The sequence below is a fragment of the Rattus norvegicus genome, chromosome 5, assembly GCF_021556685.1.
Source record: "Rattus norvegicus strain SHRSP/BbbUtx chromosome 5, alternate assembly SHRSP_T2T, whole genome shotgun sequence".
NCBI classification, from domain to species: Eukaryota; Metazoa; Chordata; class Mammalia; order Rodentia; family Muridae; genus Rattus; species Rattus norvegicus.
In genome coordinates, this window is record NC_141538.1 from 168791121 (window position 1) to 168810317 (window position 19197).

At 50.8% G+C, this 19197-nt stretch overlaps 1 protein-coding gene across 15 annotated transcripts in view; it reads left to right on the forward strand.

Moving 5' to 3' along the window:
• Acot7 (acyl-CoA thioesterase 7) overlaps positions 1 to 19197 on the forward strand; it is a 92813-nt gene that overhangs the window by 40339 nt on the left and 33277 nt on the right. For all 15 annotated transcript variants that reach the window (NM_001429474.1, NM_013214.5, NM_001429473.1 and 12 more), the window contains 3 exon segments: positions 2553 to 2644; positions 9036 to 9150; positions 16041 to 16127. In NM_001429474.1, coding sequence (NP_001416403.1) covers positions 2553 to 2644; positions 9036 to 9150; positions 16041 to 16127 — 294 coding nt within the window.

Sequence of the window (19197 nt, forward strand, 5' to 3'; positions counted from 1 at the left end):
ACCTTGGGTCTGGCACTCGGTAGGAGGCAGAGGCAGGTGCGTCTCTGAGTGTGGGGTCGGCCTGGTCTACAGAGTGAGTTTGTGGCTTGTTAGAGTTACAAAGGGGGAAAATGTCTGGGGAGATGGTTTAGAAGTTGAGAGCACTAATAGCTTTTCCATAGAACCTGGGCTCAATTCCCAGCAACTACATGTAGGCTCATTACCACCTCTAAGTCCAGTTCTAGGGGAGTTGATGCCTTCCTCTAGCCTCTGTGAGCACCAAACATGCATGTGTTGCACAGACATATAAAAACACAGAATACTAATACACATACAATAAATTGTCTTAAGTAATAAAAATAATTCTTAAGAAAAAATGCCTCAAGCAGCAGCCTAGCCTTTTGCCCTCACTCCATAGTGACCCTTTCCCTAGAGTTTTCCCTTCTTCCCTGAGGGTAGACACAGAGGGAGCACTGCCAAGGAGGTGGAGGGACCAGGCTTGAGGGGCAGAGGCAGTGCTGACCCTGTGCTCAGGACAAGGATGGGTAGTGTCCACTCACAGTGTTCAAAGGAGGCCGGGCTTTGCAGCTTTTCTCAATGGAGCCTGGCTGTTGCCTCAGATCCTCCTGCTGCTTCTTCCTGTACCACAGATGGGGACAGTCTGTTTTCAGAGCAGGAAGGAATTAGAGTCTTTCTATGTCTTTCCACTGTTGTAGAGTGGGCTCTAGTACTCCAGGGTCCTCACTGCCATTTCCCGGCCCATCCATCCACTGGAAGGGGAACCTGTGATGCCTGCCTTCTGGCCATCTGATCCCACGGCACGCTGACCACATGCCCTGTCTGAGTGGTTGAGTTCTGGGACACTGAGGCTAGAGGAGCTAGGTGCACACGCAGGGCTGCACCCATGTGTAGGCTGAACATGCTACTAGTGTGGCCTCACCCAGGAGCACCCTCTCTCTGAGTCAGGTGTGTGAGCATAAACCTGGCCCAGCACCCTAAACCTTTGCTGTACACGCATCCCTGGTACCCCAGAGTACCAAGCCAGGGGACGTCATTGCTGCTCTGGGCACAGCAGGAAGCTGGTGAGGTTTGAAGAAGATTGTGAAGCAGCAGTCCCAACAATGGTCCCACTGAAGGGTGGAGATTGCACAATTAGTGGTTTGCCTCATTTTGCTTAGTGCTGTTCATTTAGGTTTAGCAGGCCACTTGGGTTTCCATGGAAACCAGCTCTTCATGCTGGCTCTGAGTCCAACAGGAAATCTTTATTCCCAAAAGCAGGTTGTCAGATTCACTCAGTCAAAGCCTGGGAAAATGTTTTCCCACAGTGTCTGCCCGTGGGTTTCGGTGCCACGTGCCTGGGTGGGGCTGTGGGGCCTGCCAGATTGGCATAGGAGAGCCCTGCAGGCTGTTTTTTAATGACCTCCTTGTGAGAGGCTTGACTGAGAGCCTGCGGCTGTGCTTGTTGTAACCTTAGGGAAGCCAGCCCCAGTCTCTACCGGGAAGGTACTCTAGAGGTAATGATGGGAGTTTCTTCTACAGGGTGGCAGCACCCACCTCTGCTGCTCTGCCTCTTGGCTGTTCTGCCCTGGGGAGGCTTCGATGTTGTCAAAGCCACTTTTCAAAGGTGTACTTACACATCTTCTGAAGTGACTGGAACTGGAGAGCCCTGAGTGTGTACTTAAGACATCACCAAGTTGCTTCAAAGCTCTTGACTTCCCTGGGATTCTGGCTTCTTTTGGATAAGCAGGGTCATGGACCAGTGGACTGTGACACCAGAAGCCATGAGTTCTCAACCCAGAAAGGCTCTCCTCCTTGGGGTTTCATTCTTCTTCATGTCTGGACTCAATGCCACAAGTGAGTCTGAGCCCATTGCCTTCATGTGGAAGAAGCTCTGGGTTGGGGCTTTTATGTCACCTCCTGGACTTGAGGGGGAGAGGATGAGGAGAGGAGACTGGCCTGTGCCTGTCCACACTGGGCCTGAGGAGCTGACACTTCAGGGCCTACTCTGTTCTGCCATCTCCACAGTTGATGAGTCCTCGTTGCGTGCAGCCCACAGGCTGCCTCCCAGTGGGAATTCTTGCAGCATTTGGTCTTCTGGAAGATTCATTCTAGTTTGAGCTGAGGGTGTCAAGTCTTCATGAGGCAATGGCAGCATCTGCTGGTAGGGACTTGGGCCTGTTAGTGGCTTGGCCTGGCCTCATCAGCCCTCTTGCATCTAATAGGTCCATAGCCAAACCCTGTTTCTGTGATGCCAGGTTCTGGCTGAGTCAGTCAGAACCTGTAGTCTGAAGTCTTCCCAGTAGCCTCTGTGAGGGGAGAGCTATCACGGATGGATGAAGCATTGGGATGGGGGTGAGATGTCCTGGGCCTGCACAGCCCCTCTGCACACATGGGAGTCTGGTCCCAGGCCTCCAAGATGACAATATCCTCAGGCCAGGAGGCTGACAGGACCTTGGGATTGGGAACTAGAAGTAGCAGCTTCAGCCCTGGCATGCTCAGTCTGGTAGCAGCACCTGCCAGTGTAGCCAAAGGGAGGTATCAGTCACTTAAGTGATTTCTTTTCTTCTCTTAAGGTACCAAAAAGCTGACCAATAAGGCCACCTTGTGGTATGTGCCCCTGTCATTGAAGAATGTGGACAAGGTCCTTGAGGTGCCTCCTATTGTGGTAAGATGACCCCTTCACTTGTTTCTTGGGGCAAATGCAGGAGCTGGGTCCCTGAGTGGGGGAGGCCCATTTAGCCACAGGAGCAGCCTAGAGGATCATCTTGTTGGGTAAACTGCAGCACTCAGGATCTGAGGCCACACTGGTCTTGCAGGGACTGTAACTGGTGGGCTGCGATTGCCAGTGGCCTTGTCCCACACCCTGTGTTGTACTTGTACAGCACAGACAAAGCTGATGACAGACTCGTGAGTGCTGTGTCCCTCTGAGAGCTCGATAGGCTAGACCAGGAAGCCACCCCCAAAGTCCTGGGTAGCAGGATTGTACCTCAGCCATCGGGATGCCCGTGTGAGGACTTGGTCTTAAGTGGCCCTGCTTGCTCCTCTGCTGGTATCGGCCTCCTATCTGTCTAGTGTGAACAGAACCTTGGTAGGAGGAGAAGAGTCTGTGGTGTTTGTCTCTAGGGTTAGGATGGGTTCCACTACCAGTAGGCTGCCTAGGGCAGTATTATGTGACAAAATTTCTGTTGGTGAGATATAACACACATATACATGACCCAGATAGGGTGTCCACAACAGACCAAAATTTGGATACCACCCAAGTCCAACTTGGTAAATCAGTGAATTTTATTGGGGTTACTTACAAGAGCAGAAATGACTTAGACAGCTGCATCACCAAAGCCCATCCCAGCATGGGTGACAGCTCACAGAAGCTGGGGACCTGGAGCACACTGTACAGCCTATAGCTCACAGCTCTCAACAGACTGGAGAATGTCATTTCCAAGTGACTGGCTCGGTCTGTTAAAACCTCTTCCAGGCAGCAGGTCTGGTTTCAGAGTCTCTGAGGGTCTTCTTTGCAGTTGTTCTGCTCTCAGAGGCATTTTCAAAGTTCAGCCTTTCCTGGGTCTGCTCTTCTGAGGACAACACTTGGTGTTTATTGCTGGTCTGTCAGGAAGAGGGCCTAGTGAATCTAGTCAGTTTCAGGGACTTCCTGAAGCTACTGTGAGATGTTAACCTTCTTGTTTAAAGAACTTCCCCATAGAATGGTATATTTCAATATTCAAGGAAACTTGCACAATAGGCGGGCCTTGTATATGTCTTGTTAGAGACTTGCTCCTCCCAAGTGTGCTGGCTGCTTTTGTGTACCAGGAAAGTGTTGGCAGGGTGGGGGAAGGGGGTGTTGCCCATGGTGAGGATATATGTAGAATGTGCCTTTAGGAAAAACTGAGAGCTTGATTGTCAGGGTAGGCCTGCTCTCTTCTTGTAGACCTACCAGAGAAGGACAGTGCTGACACCTACAGCCCTTGTTCCTTTGTGTGTGTGTGTGTGTGTGTGTGTGTGTGTGTGTGTGTGTGTGTGTGTGTGTGTGAGAGAGAGAGAGAGAGAGAGAGAGAGAGAGCTTCCCACAGTGAGAGACCATTCTCTCCATCCTTTCCAATGACTTTGGGTCACCTGGGCCAAGGGGGACTTACTCCTTGTCCTTACTCGGTTGTCCCCAAAGCTGGCTTTCTGCCATCTCTCCCATCACTGCTCAGTGGCCAGCTGGGCTTGGATACATCTGTGATTTGATTTACACTTTCCCCTGCTGTGTAGCCCAAGCTGGCTTTGCAGTCACCATCTTCCTGTCTAAGCCAGCCCCTCACCCGCAGTGTGCTGGAATCACAGGTGTGAGCTATACAACCCAGCTACTGTTGTATCTTTATTATTGCTCTGTAGCTAGTTAGGGTGCTTTGGACTGGAAGACTTGAGGCAGGGTCTCACACAGTCCAGACTGACCTTTAGAGATTGTTGTGTGGCTCAGGATGACTTGAACTTCTGGTCATCCTGCCTTACACCTTCCAAGTACTGGGATAAGACCTTGGTGGCTGTAGGAATGTAATCTAATTGTTTTTAGCAAGGCAGAGGGAATGGGGGGAAGGGAAGGCCTGCAGAGCCCTGTTTGCCATGCTTGGGCTGGGGAGAGTCCCTTCACTCCATTTCTCATCAAGGGCAGCTCTGCTGTGCTGTGTGGTGCTGGTGCTGTTATGCTAAACCAGCGCTTCTCCACCTATGGATTACAACCCCTTTGGGGTCCAATGACCCTTTCACAGGGGTGGCCTAAGACTACCAGAAAACACAGGTACTCACATTGTGATTCACCACAGTAGCAAAATTATAGTTATAAAGTAGCAACAATAATTTTATAGTTGGGGTCATTACAACATGAGGAACTGTATGGTTTATATTAAATTATATTATACTATATTATATTATATTACATATATTATATTATATAAGGGTGGCAACGTTATACAGGTTGAGAACCATTGTGCTGAGCAACTCTCTCCCTGTGAGTAAAGTAGACACAGCTTAGGGCTAGGTATTGAGGCAAGTGGTCCACAGTCCTGCCTGTGTTAGTGTCCTGAGACTGCTGTCATGAAATGTTAATAGTTTTGAGTGATTTAAAAACTAAAGACCAGGTGCTGGAGAAATGCTCAGAGGTTAAGATCACTGACTGCCCTTCCAGAGGTCCTGAGTTCAATTCCCAGCAACCACATGGTGGCTCACAACCATCTGTAATGGGATCCGATGTACTCTTCTGGTGTGTCTGAAGACAGCTGCAGTGTTCTCACATACATAAAATAAATAAATCTTAAAAAAAAAAAAACAACAAAAAAGACCTAAAGACCAGTCATGGTGGTGCGCACCTTTAATTTCAGTACTTGAGAGGCAGAGGCAGGAGGATCTCTGTGAATTTGAAGCCAGCCTGGGCCTCATATAGAGTTCTAGGACAGCCAGGGCTACATAAAGAGACCGTGGCTTAAAATTAAATTAAAGTTAAAAACTACAGAAAATGATTTTTTTCAGTCCCGAATGTCAGGCCCCAAGTTCAGGTGAGACCAGGGCCTGTGTCCTCTGGGCTCCAGGGAAGTCCCTGTGTCCTGCTTTAGCTCCTGGTGCTGCAGGTGTCCTGGCCTACAGGAAGTTACCAGTCTCTGCCTGTCTCCCCTGTCTTACCTTCTCTTGACTGTGCCTTTGTGTGGATTTAGAGAGACATCAGTTGTAGGACAGTCAGCCTCAGTTTGCCACTGCATTTGCAAAAACCACTTCCAGAAATATCCCTATTCTGAGGTTCCAAGGACATCTTTGGATGAACCCTATTCAATCCTGGGCTCCTCAGGCCAGCACCCTAACCACCTTCTCACCCCCCGCACCCCTCCCCCCATCTCCTTCCTACCTCCCGTTCCTTGTGGTGCTACTCCTCTGGTTTGGGTGCTGAGTGGGCTCAGAGCTCATGGTGGGTAACTGCATGACAAGAGTGCATGTGTGTGTTCACCTGGTCCTTGGAGTTCTCAGCCAGGGCTCACAGGAACACCCCATGCAGTGGTCCATGTTCTTAAGAGTCTATAGCTGGTGGTTGTGGCGCCCTGAGTGGTACCCTTCAGAGACTTCTAGTCTGGGCACAAGGATGCCCACCGCCTTTTCATGTGTCCTGAAGTCTGGAGCCACTCCAACTCTGACCAGTCTCCTGGCGATCCAGAACGTCCTCACCACAGGCACAGGCACAGGCACTGGCACAGGCACGCTGCCCGCCTTAGCCCACTCCTCTTGTGCAGTCACGGTGACCAGCATGTGCTTAGGAGTCCTGCAGCCTTTGTGTGCTGTGTGTGTTGGTGACACCTGAGCATGCGCTGGCCTTCATGGAGGAGTGTGATAAAGCAGCGAGCAGCTAAGGCTGAGGGGTTGAGGAAGGACAGCACATGACACATGCTCCTTACCACAGACACCAACTGTGATGCCACTCACACCTTTCAGAGAGAAACGTTATTCAAGAAAGTGTTTGGTTACACGTGCACGCAAGCACAGGCACAGCATAGGCACACATGCACACAGGTTGGTTACTAGTTAGTATGGCTGCTAACTGTGGTCACTGTCACTTTAGAGTATGACTTGCCCCTTTGTTCCGCTTTCTTCCTCAGCCTGGCAGAGTGCAGCTTTCCCTGTGATTACTAACAGAAGTCAGCATGGCATCAGAGGCTTTTCTGGAGTCTTTCCCAGTTCTTGCTTCAGAACACCCACAGGTCTGAGAGTTTGGACTGAGCTGTCTGCTGCTTTAATCAGCTGGGTCTCAGGCCTTTGGGGTAGGGAGAATGGCCAGCCTTACATTGGAATATGCCCGCAGTTAGCCAGCGTGTGAGGAAGCTGAGCCCGTTCCTGAGGCTTTGGTTCAAAACCAGCGCCTCAGGCTCCATGCACACCTGCCCGTCCCTCAGACTCCATGCCCGTCCCTCAGACTCCATGCCTGTCCCTCAGACTCCATGCCCGTCCCTCAGACTCCATGCCCGTCCCTCAGACTCCATGCCCGTCCCTCAGACTCCATGCCTGTCCCTCAGACTCCATGCCCGTTCCTCAGACTCCATGCCCGTCCCTCAGACTCCATGCATACCTGCCCAGCTCGCCCGGCTGGGAGAGGCTGGCTCTGCGTTAGGCAGCAGTTTATTTTATTTTTCCTCTGCTTATTTTAATTTCTAAGTTATGTGTATCGCTTTGTATGTGTGAGGTGTGAACCTGCATGCTATAGCATGTGTGTGGGCTCAGAGCACAGTCTGCAGGAGCCGGTCCTCTATTACCCTGGGGTCCAGAGATCAGACTTAGGTGATTAGGCTCCTGTGGAAAGGCCATTTCTCTGCCTTCTTGCTTATAGGGTAAACTCCTGTTCTGTAGTCCTGGCTTCCTGTCTCAGTCTCCTGTGAGCTAGGAGATCAGGTGTAATACCACTCTGCTTGGCTTACAGTTTTTCCTTTTGAGATTTTATCGTATGTGTGTACGTATTTGCCTGGATGTATTTCTGTGCTCCCCATGAAGTGCCCTGTACAGGCCAGAAGTGTGTGGTATCGCCTGACACTGGAGTTGCAGATGGTTACAAGCCAAGCATGTGGGTGCTGGGTCCTCTGCAAGAGCATCTGGTGCTCATACCCCCTGAGCCAGCCCTCCAGCCAGCGCCTAACCTTGTTTTTGTAGCATTGTGGGTAGAAACCAGCACTTTGTCTACTGAGGAAGTGCTATGCCACTGAGCTAAAGCTTGACCTGTCTAAAGTCCCTGCAGGGCATCTCTGGAGGATGTTGGAATTCAGCCCTCATGTGAGGTAGACCAAGGACAGGCTGTGGGCTCTGGGAACTGGCGGGGCCTGAGGGGCCTGAGGAGAAGGCTGAGCACTTCCTGCAGGGTCAGCCACTGCTTGCCCTGGGGGCTGGGCTCATTTGCTTTGAGCACACCTCTCAGCTCCCTCCTTGGCCCACTTTGAAGAAGCTACTCCAGTTGAAGGGGATAGATAGTTAATCCTCAGAATGGTGCTCAGACCTGTTCACCCATGAAGCTAAGCCTGGAGCAAGAGCACGGCCTCAGCAAGGAAATCTAAAGCTGTCATTCAAGGAGAATTTTTGGTCAGAGGGGCTTTGACCCATAGAGAGGAGCCTGAGGGCTTGACCAGCAGTCCAGGGTGAGTGAGAAGCAGCAGGGGAGGCTGACTGCTGAAAGAATGGCTAGGCAGTAATCGGTGTGGAGGACTAGCCTGAGGGGAGGGGAGGCTGCCTCTGGTGGCTTGGGACAGGTGGCTTCTGGGGTTGGGCAGGTAGTAGACTTAGAGCCAGGACAGCAAGCCCCTCCTAGGATCCCAGGCAGGAAGTGAAGGGGCGGGGTGTGTTCCCATCGTAGCCAGGATTGACAGCTTTCAGCTTGTATGATAGATTTTTTTATTTATATTTTTTTTCATTTTGATTTTTCAAAACAGGTTTCTCTGTATAGCCTTGACTGTCCTGGAACTCACTCTGTAAACCAGGCTGTCCTTGAACTCAGAGACATCTCTACCCCTGCCTCTGTCTCCTGAGTGTTGAGATTAAAGGTATTCAGTATAGTAGATTTTATGTTCACACTTCCTGGAGTGAACTCCTGTGGTTGATCAGGAACTGCTTGTTGACTGGCTGGTGCTCTGCAAAGATGGCAACAGAGGTGCTGAGCCTGGGGTCCTGGTATTCTGCAGCTTTGTGTTGTGGGGAGGGTCAGATGCCAAGTGATGGGATATGACCAAGGCTTGTCAGAGAGACACTTGCCACAGCTGAGGGGGCTCTCACAGACTGGTGCAGTCAAGTAATGCAGCAGGATTTAGTTTTGGCTCTCCAGCCTGGCAATAGGGGGTTTCATATGTCTGCAGGTATAGAGATTTGCCCCCAGGTTGTCTCTGGTGAGGGCCACAGCCTGGAACTTTGATCTGCACTGTTCTTGTTATGTGGTGGTCATGTCATCAGAAGAAAGGGGAGGGTACAAAATGCTAGAAGGGAGGTCGGGGAATGCCAGGGCCTAGGATGTGGAGATCTGTGTCCCCACTGCACTTGACCTTCTGTCTGGCTTCTTTCCACAGTATTTACGGCAGGAACAGGAGGAGGAGGGTCGGAAACGCTATGAAGCCCAGAAGCTAGAACGCATGGAGACCAAGTGGAGGAACGGAGACATTGTCCAGCCCATCCTGAACCCAGGTGAAAGCCTGGGGCTGGGGTAGAAGTTAGCGGTTGGTTCCAGGGACAGATGCCGTTCCTCAGTGCATCTTGGAAGCCACAGGAACCCTGTTATTATGCAGTCAGTCTGCTTCCTGGATGTGGAATTCCTTCCTGGAGCCAGGCTGTGTCCATTGACCTGCCCTAAGCCAGGCAGACCTCTGTAGCACAGCTGGCAAGGGTCTCCCCAGGGGACTTCTTGCCTCTGTGGCCAGCATTCGTTCTTGTTGACACTCCCGAGTTTGCTTAAGAACTTATTTGATAGAATGCTCATATCTTTAGAAAAGGTCTGTGATCAAGAGATGACCCCAGATTTAAGGCCATTTCTCCACAGGCTCCTCCTGTGGAGGCCTTTGCCTCTCAGTAGCTCTGTCATTTTTGCCACACAGGTGACGAGCCTCAGGCCTCCTTGTGAGGTGGTTGCTTCCCTCTGTTCCCTGCCACACGCTGTCTGTGGAAAAACCTAATAGGGCTTCCTCAGGTTTGTTGATGCCAGTTAGGGTAGGGTCTTGGCATGTCTGACCCCAGGAACTTGGTGAGGGATTGTCGGTGGGCCCACCTTTAGAGGGACACCAGCGCCCCTACATATGCAGTTAAACAGTATTGAGAATTCTTTCTAGAATGTACTGTTTCCACCTTGCTGGAAATGACCTGGGCTCAGGAGTTCTATGCTGGGTTCCATGATGTCCCTCAGCAGAGGGCTTCCTGGCCTCCAGTGCCTTGGGCTCTGGGTGGGTGAAAGTTTGCCTCTTACTTGGCTCTCTCAGTCTGTGTGGCCTGGCACTCTGAGCCAGTGTCCATGGAGTTTGCTGCTGTGCACGAGGTGTCTCATCCAGTGTCTGCCTGAGTGCCCATTGTTCCTCTCTCTTCCTCAGTTTATCAGAATTGAGACTTTTGTCTTCTGAGGCCAGAGGACTATGCAGGTTATGAAAGCTTTATTGTTTGTTGGGCTATCTGCCCCCCTCCCCCATCTACTTTTAACAGGAGAGACAGCGGGGGATGGGAGAGAAGGAAAAAATCTGAATTGCACATGGCGGTTCATGCTGGTAATCCCATTGAAGGCAGAACAGCATCGACTTCAGCCCTAGCCTGGACTGCACAGAGACCCCCAGCTCCCTTCTGTGGTCCTGAGAACCACAGGGCTCAATGGACATTGCATGTAGGGAGGGGTCTTACATACTCTGTCTGTCCATCAGTCTACCTTCCTTCCTCCTGGGGTTGCTAGCTGTGCATGGCCTCTCCCGACTAATGTGAAACTCAGTCGTTCTCACAGTCCATTGCTTTTGGTGATCGTGATTGAAGTCGGCACTGTGAACTCACGGCTTTCCAATGGACTTTTACATGTTAGGTTTGTTTGTCTGTGTCTTGAAAAAAAAACCCACATCTTCCTCAGCTGATTGGATTTGACACACAGCTCAGATGTGTGGAACAGGGGTCATGTGCGTCATTATTCATTTCCCTTCAATAGCGAGGCTTGAGCAAGTGTTCTGCCACCAGCCATCTTCCTAGAAACTGTGTTTCTGACTTCAGTTTCTTGGCTGAACCATCCTTGTTCTCGTGGGTCCCTGTGCCTGTTCTCCTGCCCGTGTGCTGGGCTGTCCTGAGTGAGTAGGCTGGTAGGGTGCCTACAGAGAGCAGATATTGTAGGCAACGTTTGTGTCATTCCAAAATGTAACCATTGTGTGACCTTTCCTGGGGAGATATGAGCATTTCACCCCAGACAGAGCAGCGACAACAGGAGGGACCTCTCACCTCATCTCACCTACAGGAGCACGAACAGCAGCACCCACCCCTCTCCCCCAGCAACTGTTACCACTTACATACCCTGGCAGGGAGGCCCACACGTCACGTCTCGAGAAGTTCTGTGGCGACTGGGGAGTTTTGTGAGCAGGGGATTGGTGTGTGTGATCTGCACTGCTTTACTTCAGGATTGCAGAAGCCAGGCATGCTTGTCTGACAGAGCCCTGCCACTGAGTAGCACCAGGCCTCCCCTCCCCTCCCTCCCCTCCCTCCCCTCCCCTCCCCTCCCTTCCTCTCCCCTTCCCCGCTGCATTCACCTTTCGGCCTCACCCCCACCCACTCCTGCAAGTAGAACCTGGGCTCAGACCATGTTGCCTAGCAACCTCTGGGCCTCCGGTCTTTCTGGTAGGTGTCTTCAGAGAGTCTGGTGATTGTTTAGAAGCCAGCTGTCTGTGTTCTTTCTGAGGAGAGGAAACCGCTCCTTTTTAAGCTGCCAGGTTCCTGACCAGCCTAGCACCATGGGGACTCTGCCCACAGACCCTGTTTCCAGGTCTCTTGGGTTTGTGATGCAATCGGCATTACCTCAGACATGACCAAGTGCTTGTCTTCACTGGTCCTTGAACTGGTGTTCACTTCCCTGGCTACCTCAGGCAGAGCAGCAGTGAGCCTTGGCAGGCCTCCAAACTCCTGGTCCTCACTGAGATCTGCCTTCCAGAGTTAACAGTACCCAGGCAGATCTGCCTAGAGCCACCCCTGGAGGGCAAGCGCTGGCCAGCCTGGCTGTTAGACCTCTGACGTCCATCCAGCTCGACCATGATCCTGGTTCCGTCAACACTAGACTTGGGGGAGTATGGTATGGAAAGACAGAGGGAAGCTTCTGGAGTTTGCTTGGGTTCAGTCCTAGGCTTCTGGGCAACTAATCCTCAGTTGTCTTGAGGGAACAGACAAGGCATCACTGTGCTGCAGGCTGAAGGGCAGGCTTGATGTACAGGGGCAGGGCAGACTCCTGGCAGGTGGACAGGCGCCAAGAGGGCAGTGTGTCTAGAGAGTCTACAGCACCGTGCCTGTCACATCCCTGGAAGCTTTACTGGGGTCCCTGCATTGTCTAGGAAGGCAGGTCACAGTAACTGCTGCAACTGGGAACCCAGCCTGTTAGTGCACAGAGAGGTGCAGCTCCTGCTGAGGCAGGCTGTAAACTGGGGAAGGGTAGAGACGGGGACTCAAGGCCTCTGTTCTGGTAACTTTGTGTATATTTACCACATCCAATATGATAGTGTGTGTGCGTGCATGCAAGCGTGCATGCATGAGTGATGTCTTCCTTGCCATCCATGGAGTGTGGGTTCCAGAATCCAAAGGTACACAAGTCCCATGTATGAGGTAAAGTGGGGCTTGCATACAACCTCACACACTAGCAGATGGAGTCTACACAGGCATAGGCTCCTGTATATGTTAATTCTTTACATTATAGTACCTAATATATGTAAATGTTATTAAGTGGTTACTAATCTGTCCCCTCTATGTATGTACTGTACCGTACAGTACATACATACAGTACTCCTCTTCTCCTAGCTGTTTTTGGATAGGGTCTCACAAGATAGCTCAGGCAGTCCTTGAACTGAGCACCCTCTCCTGAGACATGCGAGTACTGTGGCCTCCCCCTTTCCCCAGTGGAGTCAGGCAAACATGGTCAGCTGTGTCTGTAGGACAGGGAGAGGACAGGCCTGACAGCTGACTGGCTATGCTCATTCTGTCTTCTTCTTCTGACTGTATCTTCCTGTCAGCGCCTTTGCACATGGAGAGCACCTCTCCTCAAGGGCAGTCTCCAGGTCTTGTGCAGCCTTGCTGATGATATGCTGTCCTCTCTGGTGTTTGCAAGCAGTGGGATGCACTGAGGGTGTGGTTCTGTATGATTGTGGTTGATGAGGGAGCAGAGCTATGTGACCTGAACTCCTGAACTCCACTAAGCACATGGGGATAAACCTTCCAGTGTACAGGCCAAGACCATGAAGAGGGACTCTGTTTCTTCTCTTGGAGATGTTCCTGCTGCAATCTGGAAGCTTCTTCCTTGTCCATTGCTGACGTTGGCATCATTTATAGCGGACATGGGAAATTGGGGTTCACTTGGTTGTCTGAGTGTGAGACTCAGACATCACTGTGAGACTTGAAGCTTCTTTAGTCCCTTGTGGATCCAGTGACTTTTAGTTAGTTCCCAGGACAGTGACTACACCCCAGGTTCCTCCCAGACATATTTCCTAAGCCATGCATTTTATTCTTCCTCCTCCCACTCCACTACTCTTCCCTGGACACTCATGGGTGAGAACATGACACCATCACAGACTTCTTGACTCACAGCTGAGCTCTGACAGGCTTTTGCTCTCAGGTTTCCTTCAGCTCCAGGTCTGAAGGCAGGATGTATGTCTGATCTTTGATGCTCCCAGGTCTCTGAACTCTGCTTGCTCTGGGTTCTGCTTACGAACTGGCTGCTGTTTTCTGAAGCTTGTCTTTTTTCCTGGTCTGCCTGCTCAGGAGCGGTGAAAGCAGAGGTCTCACCATGACACAGCATGCCACTTAGACGTGTTGTGTGCTCTGCTCCTCATGCTGTTGTGATGGTAACATCCCCTCGGTGTCTACAAAGAAAGGTTTTCATCTGAGCAGCACCTCCCTTCTGGTACTGATGTCTGTACTCAAGGCACTTCTGTTTCTGTGGATGTATCTGTTCATAGCAGGCCTCTGTCACATGTTCCCTGTGTCACTTAGAATATAGGTTGTGGGGGACTTAGTAGTGGCTGTGTTAGACTCAGCCCAAAGAAGGAAGTGCTCACCCCAGGAGCTGTGAACCAGGTAGAAGAAAAGTAGACATCACCAGACCCACAGAGCCCGGGGGAGTCAGCTAAGGCATGTGAAGGAGGAAGCCAGAAGCTCTGTTGCTTCTGCTTGCTGAAAGCTTCCGCGCTTAGTCTCTGAGAACACAGGAAGCAGGAGTGTGGCATAACCAGTGTTCTTAAACAGTGGGGCTTCTCTCCTTCCTGTGCTGTGTGAACAGTAGATTTCCATGGGAGAGAAGGGAGCAAGACTGGCTTGGGTGGTAGAGCTTGGCTTGTGTGCATGAGGTTCTGGGTTTGACCCCCGGTACGCATGCTGGCTCCTGCCTGTAACTGAAGCAGAGGCCAGGGATACAGATACAGACTGAGTTGGAGACCTCTGGGACATGTAAGGCCCTTTTAGCAAAAGAAATAAAGTCAAGCTGGATCTAGTGAATTCCAGCCTGGCAGTGCTCCATAGTTGACACAGTCAGTGTGAAAACACTTCTGTAAAAGGATTTAGAGTGTGTGTTTCGGGGGGGAGGGGCATACTCATGTGCCTGTGGGTAGGCACAGGCAGGTCATTGCATACCTGTAGAAGTCACCTACAACTTGTGGGAGTCAGGTCTCTCCTTTGACCATGCAGACTTTAGAAGTTTGGTCCGGTCTGTCCTCCCAGCCCCATGCTTCTAGAAGGCAGGAGATAGGTGAGACTCTCATCCATCTGGACACAGTCACAGGTCGCCTCAGCTGAGTACAGTCTTCTGACAGTGGGGGCTGTCTTGGGCTCCTTGCCTTTGTTGGTGGCAAATGAAGGAGTTAAAGGCCCTCACTTGTCACCTGACAGTCCCACACAGTGGCCAGTATGAAGGTCTCTTAAGAGTCTTAAGACCAGGGGTTGGGGGGTTGGGGATTTAGCTCAGCGGTAGAGCGCTTGCCTAGGAAGCGCAAGGCCCTGGGTTCAGTCCCCAGCTCCAAAAAAAAAAAGAAAAAAAAAAAAGAGTCTTAAGACCAGACACCATACCAAAACTAAGACTGCCTATCAGAGTAGGTCTGGTGACTGTCTTAAGGCTCCCGTCTGCAGTGGTTCCAGAGACCTAGGCTCCTTATGCGAGTCTGAAATCAGAGCCTGAGAGCTCTGAGCTGCCTCAAGGCAGATGCTTTAAGTGTTTAAGCCCAGACCCCTAGGTTTTCAGGTTTTCTTGATGGCTGGGAGCTTTAGGTACCTGACTTTAGTTTGAAGTCCATGTGGTGTGTGTTTGCTTGTACAAGCTGTACAGGACCCAGCCTACTGGAGTAACCAGCAGAGACTGATGTCTCTCATCTGGAGCTGAAGTTGCAGTCAGTGTTAGCAGTGAGTTCATAGCTTGTGGATGTCGGCCTCCCTGTCAAATGAAGTCCCTTTCACACCCTCTTACAAGGATGCTGTGGCTTGCAACTTACTTAATATCTTTGCTCTAACTTACCCGCCTCTTTAAAGCTCCATCTCTGAGCAGTGTTGTGTTGTGAGAATGTAGGAATTGTGGAAGCAAGGACCATCCAGTCTCAGGTGACACTGACACTCAGGAGACCCCAGGTCAAGGACACCCTTCCTGCCACCACCTCTTTGCTGCTGAGAAATACTGTTTAAGGCCAGATGTGCCTATTGTTTGGCCCTGGCCCAGCAGTCTCTCCAGCAGCCAGGGCAGGAGCAGGCACCTCTCACTGACCCGAGCGTGGAGTGAAGGAGGGCGTTTGGCAGATGTGTGTGCACATTGGACAGCATAACACCTGTGACTCGGACTATACTTGCTGAGGAGAGGGGGCCTGGGGGCATGCTGTCTGCCTCCAGGGGCAGGACATGTGTCTTGCGTTCTAGGTGAGAGCAGACAGTTTACAGCAGCCCTGGGTGACTGGAGCTCTACTGAGGAGTCTCCTTTTCTTGGAAAGTTTGCACTGACAGACACACAGAGGGGAGGGTCAGCCCAGACCCCTGCCAAGCCTGAGACTTCCTGGGCGATCAGGGAGGACAGAACTGCTGCTGCTGCTTTTGTGTTGTTGGAAAGGAAGGTTAGTGTGGTGGTGACATCCAGTGGAGGACCATAGATAACCCTGGAACCTTCCAGCCAAGGGATGTGATGACCACCATTGGCAAACTGTACCCAGGGTGCACTGGGACCCTGATAGGGGCTGCTCAGTATTGCTGAGACAGACAGACCTCTGTTCTCTTCAGAGAAACCTGTCTAAGTGACACTGTAGGTAGACACTTCTGATGACACAGAATTCTGAGCAGTGGTGGCCTTGCTACTGTTGGACTGTGTAACAACTGATCTCTTTCCCTTGCTTTTCTAGAGCCGAACACAGTGAGCTACAGCCAGTCCAGCCTGATCCACCTGGTGGGGCCCTCAGACTGCACTCTTCATGGCTTCGTGCACGGAGGTAGGGAGAAAGTTGCTCTAGCCATTGCTTCATCACTTGCCTGCCCTGAACATCCCCTAGGAGGCTGTTTTCCTGCCGTCTTCCCTGGCCTGCCCTGAGCATCCCCCAGGAGGCCATGCTGCTTACTGACCTAGTTTAGACTTTCATGTCTGGTGAAGTATAAATTTAAACTTTTAAGAGGTTGCATAAGAAATTACTGAAATACCATTGGTGTCTGTTTTGAAATTGGAAATGAAAGTTGGATGGATGACGATGTTCTAGCAGAGGATCACATTGAACCTGGGGATCTCAGCTGTCAGGTGTCAGGGGAGAGGACATTCTAGCAGAGGGTCACAATGAACCTGGGGATCTCTGCTGTCAGGTGTTGGGAGAGGACATTCTAGCAGAGGGTCACAATGAACCCGGGGATCTCCGCTGTCAGGTGTTAGGGAGAGGGCCTTGCAGAGCCCAGGAGAATGTGCCCTGTAACCCACTGTTAACTCCTATTTTAAAATGTTCTTCCAGATGATCACCTTACTGTTTGAGTTATTGAAGATCTTGCCTCTAATAGCATAGGCCTAAAATGTCCTGGCCAGGATCCTACTGTAACACAGAGGACTTGGCCACTGGCTATTGGAGGACACTTTTTACTTTTAACAATGTATGATGGTTTCTTTGTGCTCTAAGACAAAGATAAGGAACACATCAATTGCTCAAATGGATATTGTCATTCTGGATGAGAGTAAAGTAAACCTTAAAAATGAGTCAAGGGGGGGTGGGGGCAGAGAGATGGCTCAGTGGTTAAGAGCACTGACTGCTCTTCCAGAGGTCCTGAGTTCAATTCCCAGCAACCACATGGTGGCTCACACCATCTGTAATGGGATCCGATGTCCTCTTTTGTCGTGCAGCTTGTAGACCACTCATACACATAAAATAAATAAATCAATCTTTTAAATAAATGAGTCAGCACAAGTTGGGGGGTGATGTGGTGGGGGTCCAGGCATGGTCAGTGCTTTTGTGCAGCACTGTCCTGCCTGCCCTTGTTTCCCAGACCCACAGTCTCAGTTCCAGAATGTGACTTTCCACTCACTCTGTGCAGATGGCACTGGTGCTTCCCATTCGCTCTCCTGTAGAAGGCTCCTCCCGCTCACTTTCCCCAACTCAGGTGCTTCAGTGTGGGTTTCTGTTGTTTGTACCAGGAGTCCTCAAGATGAGGACCAGACTTTAGCTCTACCTTGGAATAGCGCCCTCCGCAGAGGGCAGAGGGCAGAGCTTACTGTTGAGGTGGAGGTGGGTCCTTTCCCTTTTGTGAGGCTCTGCTTTCAACACCACAGGTGTCTCACTGAGTGCTGTCTGCATGCTCTTTTGATTGGCCTACGTCCCACCCAGGGGAAGTTAGTTCTCCTTTATAGCGAGCAGTACTTTCCAGGCCTGTGACATTCTCTCTTTCCACCCTGAGAGCAGCTGTGTCCTTGTCACCATCTCCACATCCCTACCTCACTGGCCTCAAATCCCAGGTGGACAGCAGCCCTCCCTGTCCTCTGAGCACTGCTACCCCACGCCCAGGTTTCTCGGAGACTGGTTCTCCAGCGTCCATAGCTCCGTCTGCGACGGTGAGGCTGTGCTGCAGCATAGGCTTACGTGGTTTCGTCTTAGTTTCCACCACAGCTAGCAGTCCCATCTCACTGTCTCCTTGACGAAAGGACACATCCTGAGGGTGTTCTCTTGGCTTTGTCTGCGAGAGGCATCAGCAAGAGTAAAGGGAAGGAGGAAGAGTTCCTGGAAGCCCCTGAGAGGCTACGCTTGCTCACAGCCTGTCATCCATCCTGGGATGTAGGCCCTGCTTTTACCGTGTGGGTGAGAAGTGTTTCCAGTAGCCACATGATGCTTGGCGCCTGACTTCCTGGGAGCTCCACTTTGTGTGTGATTTATAAATGCGCCTCCTAGTTTTTACAGACCCCAACTTCTCCTGCATAGCTGTTGGTCCCTCAGAAGAGGGTGAAAACAACACTAGAGCTACTGCCCCACTGTGCTTCCCTATAGAACATGGTCAGCAGTCGACTAAACTCACTTGAGTCAGTCTTTTTTTTTCTTCTTCTTCTTTTTTATTTATTTATTTATTTATTTATTAACTTGAGTATTTCTTATATACATTTCCAGTGTTATTCCCTTTCCCAGTATCCGGGCAAACATCCCCCTCCCCCCTCCCCTTCCTTATGGGTGTTCCCCTCCCAACCCTCCCCCCATTGCCGCCCTCCCCCCACCAGTCTAGTTCACTGGGGGTTCAGTCTTAGCAGGACCCAGGGCTTCCCCTTCCACTGGTGCTCTTACTAGGATATTCATTGCTACCTATGAGGTCAGAGTCCAGGGTCAGTCCATGTATAGTCTTTGGGTAGGGGCTTAGTCCCTGGAAGCTCTGGTTGCTTAGCATTGTTGTACATATGGGGTCTCGAGCCCCTTCAAGATCTTTCAGTTCTTTCTCTGATTCCTTCAACGGGGGTCCTATTCTCAGTTCAGTGGTTTGCTGCTGGCATTCGCCTCTGTATTTGCTGTATTCTGGCTGTGTCTCTCAGGAGCGATCTACATCCGGCTCCTGTCGGTCTGCACTTCTTTGCTTCATCCATCTTGTCTAATTGGGTTGCTGTATATGTATGGGCCACATGTGGGGCAGGCTCTGAATGGGTGTTCCTTCAGTCTCTGTTTTAATCTTTGCCTCTCCCTTCCCTGCCAAGGGTATTCTTGTTCCCCTTTTAAAGAAGGAGTGAAGCATTCACATTTTGATCATCCGTCTTGAGTTTCATTTGTTCTAGGCATCTAGGGTAATTCAAGCATTTGGGCTAATAGCCACTTATCAATGAGTGCATGCCATGTATGTCTTTCTGTGATTGGGTTAGCTCACTCAGGATGATGTTTTCCAGTTCCAACCATTTGCCTACGAATTTCATAAAGTCGTTGTTTTTGATAGCTGAGTAATATTCCATTGTGTAGATGTACCACATTTTCTGTATCCATTCCTCTGTTGAAGGGCATCTGGGTTCTTTCCAGCTTCTGGCTATTATAAATAAGGCTGCAATGAACATAGTGGAGCACG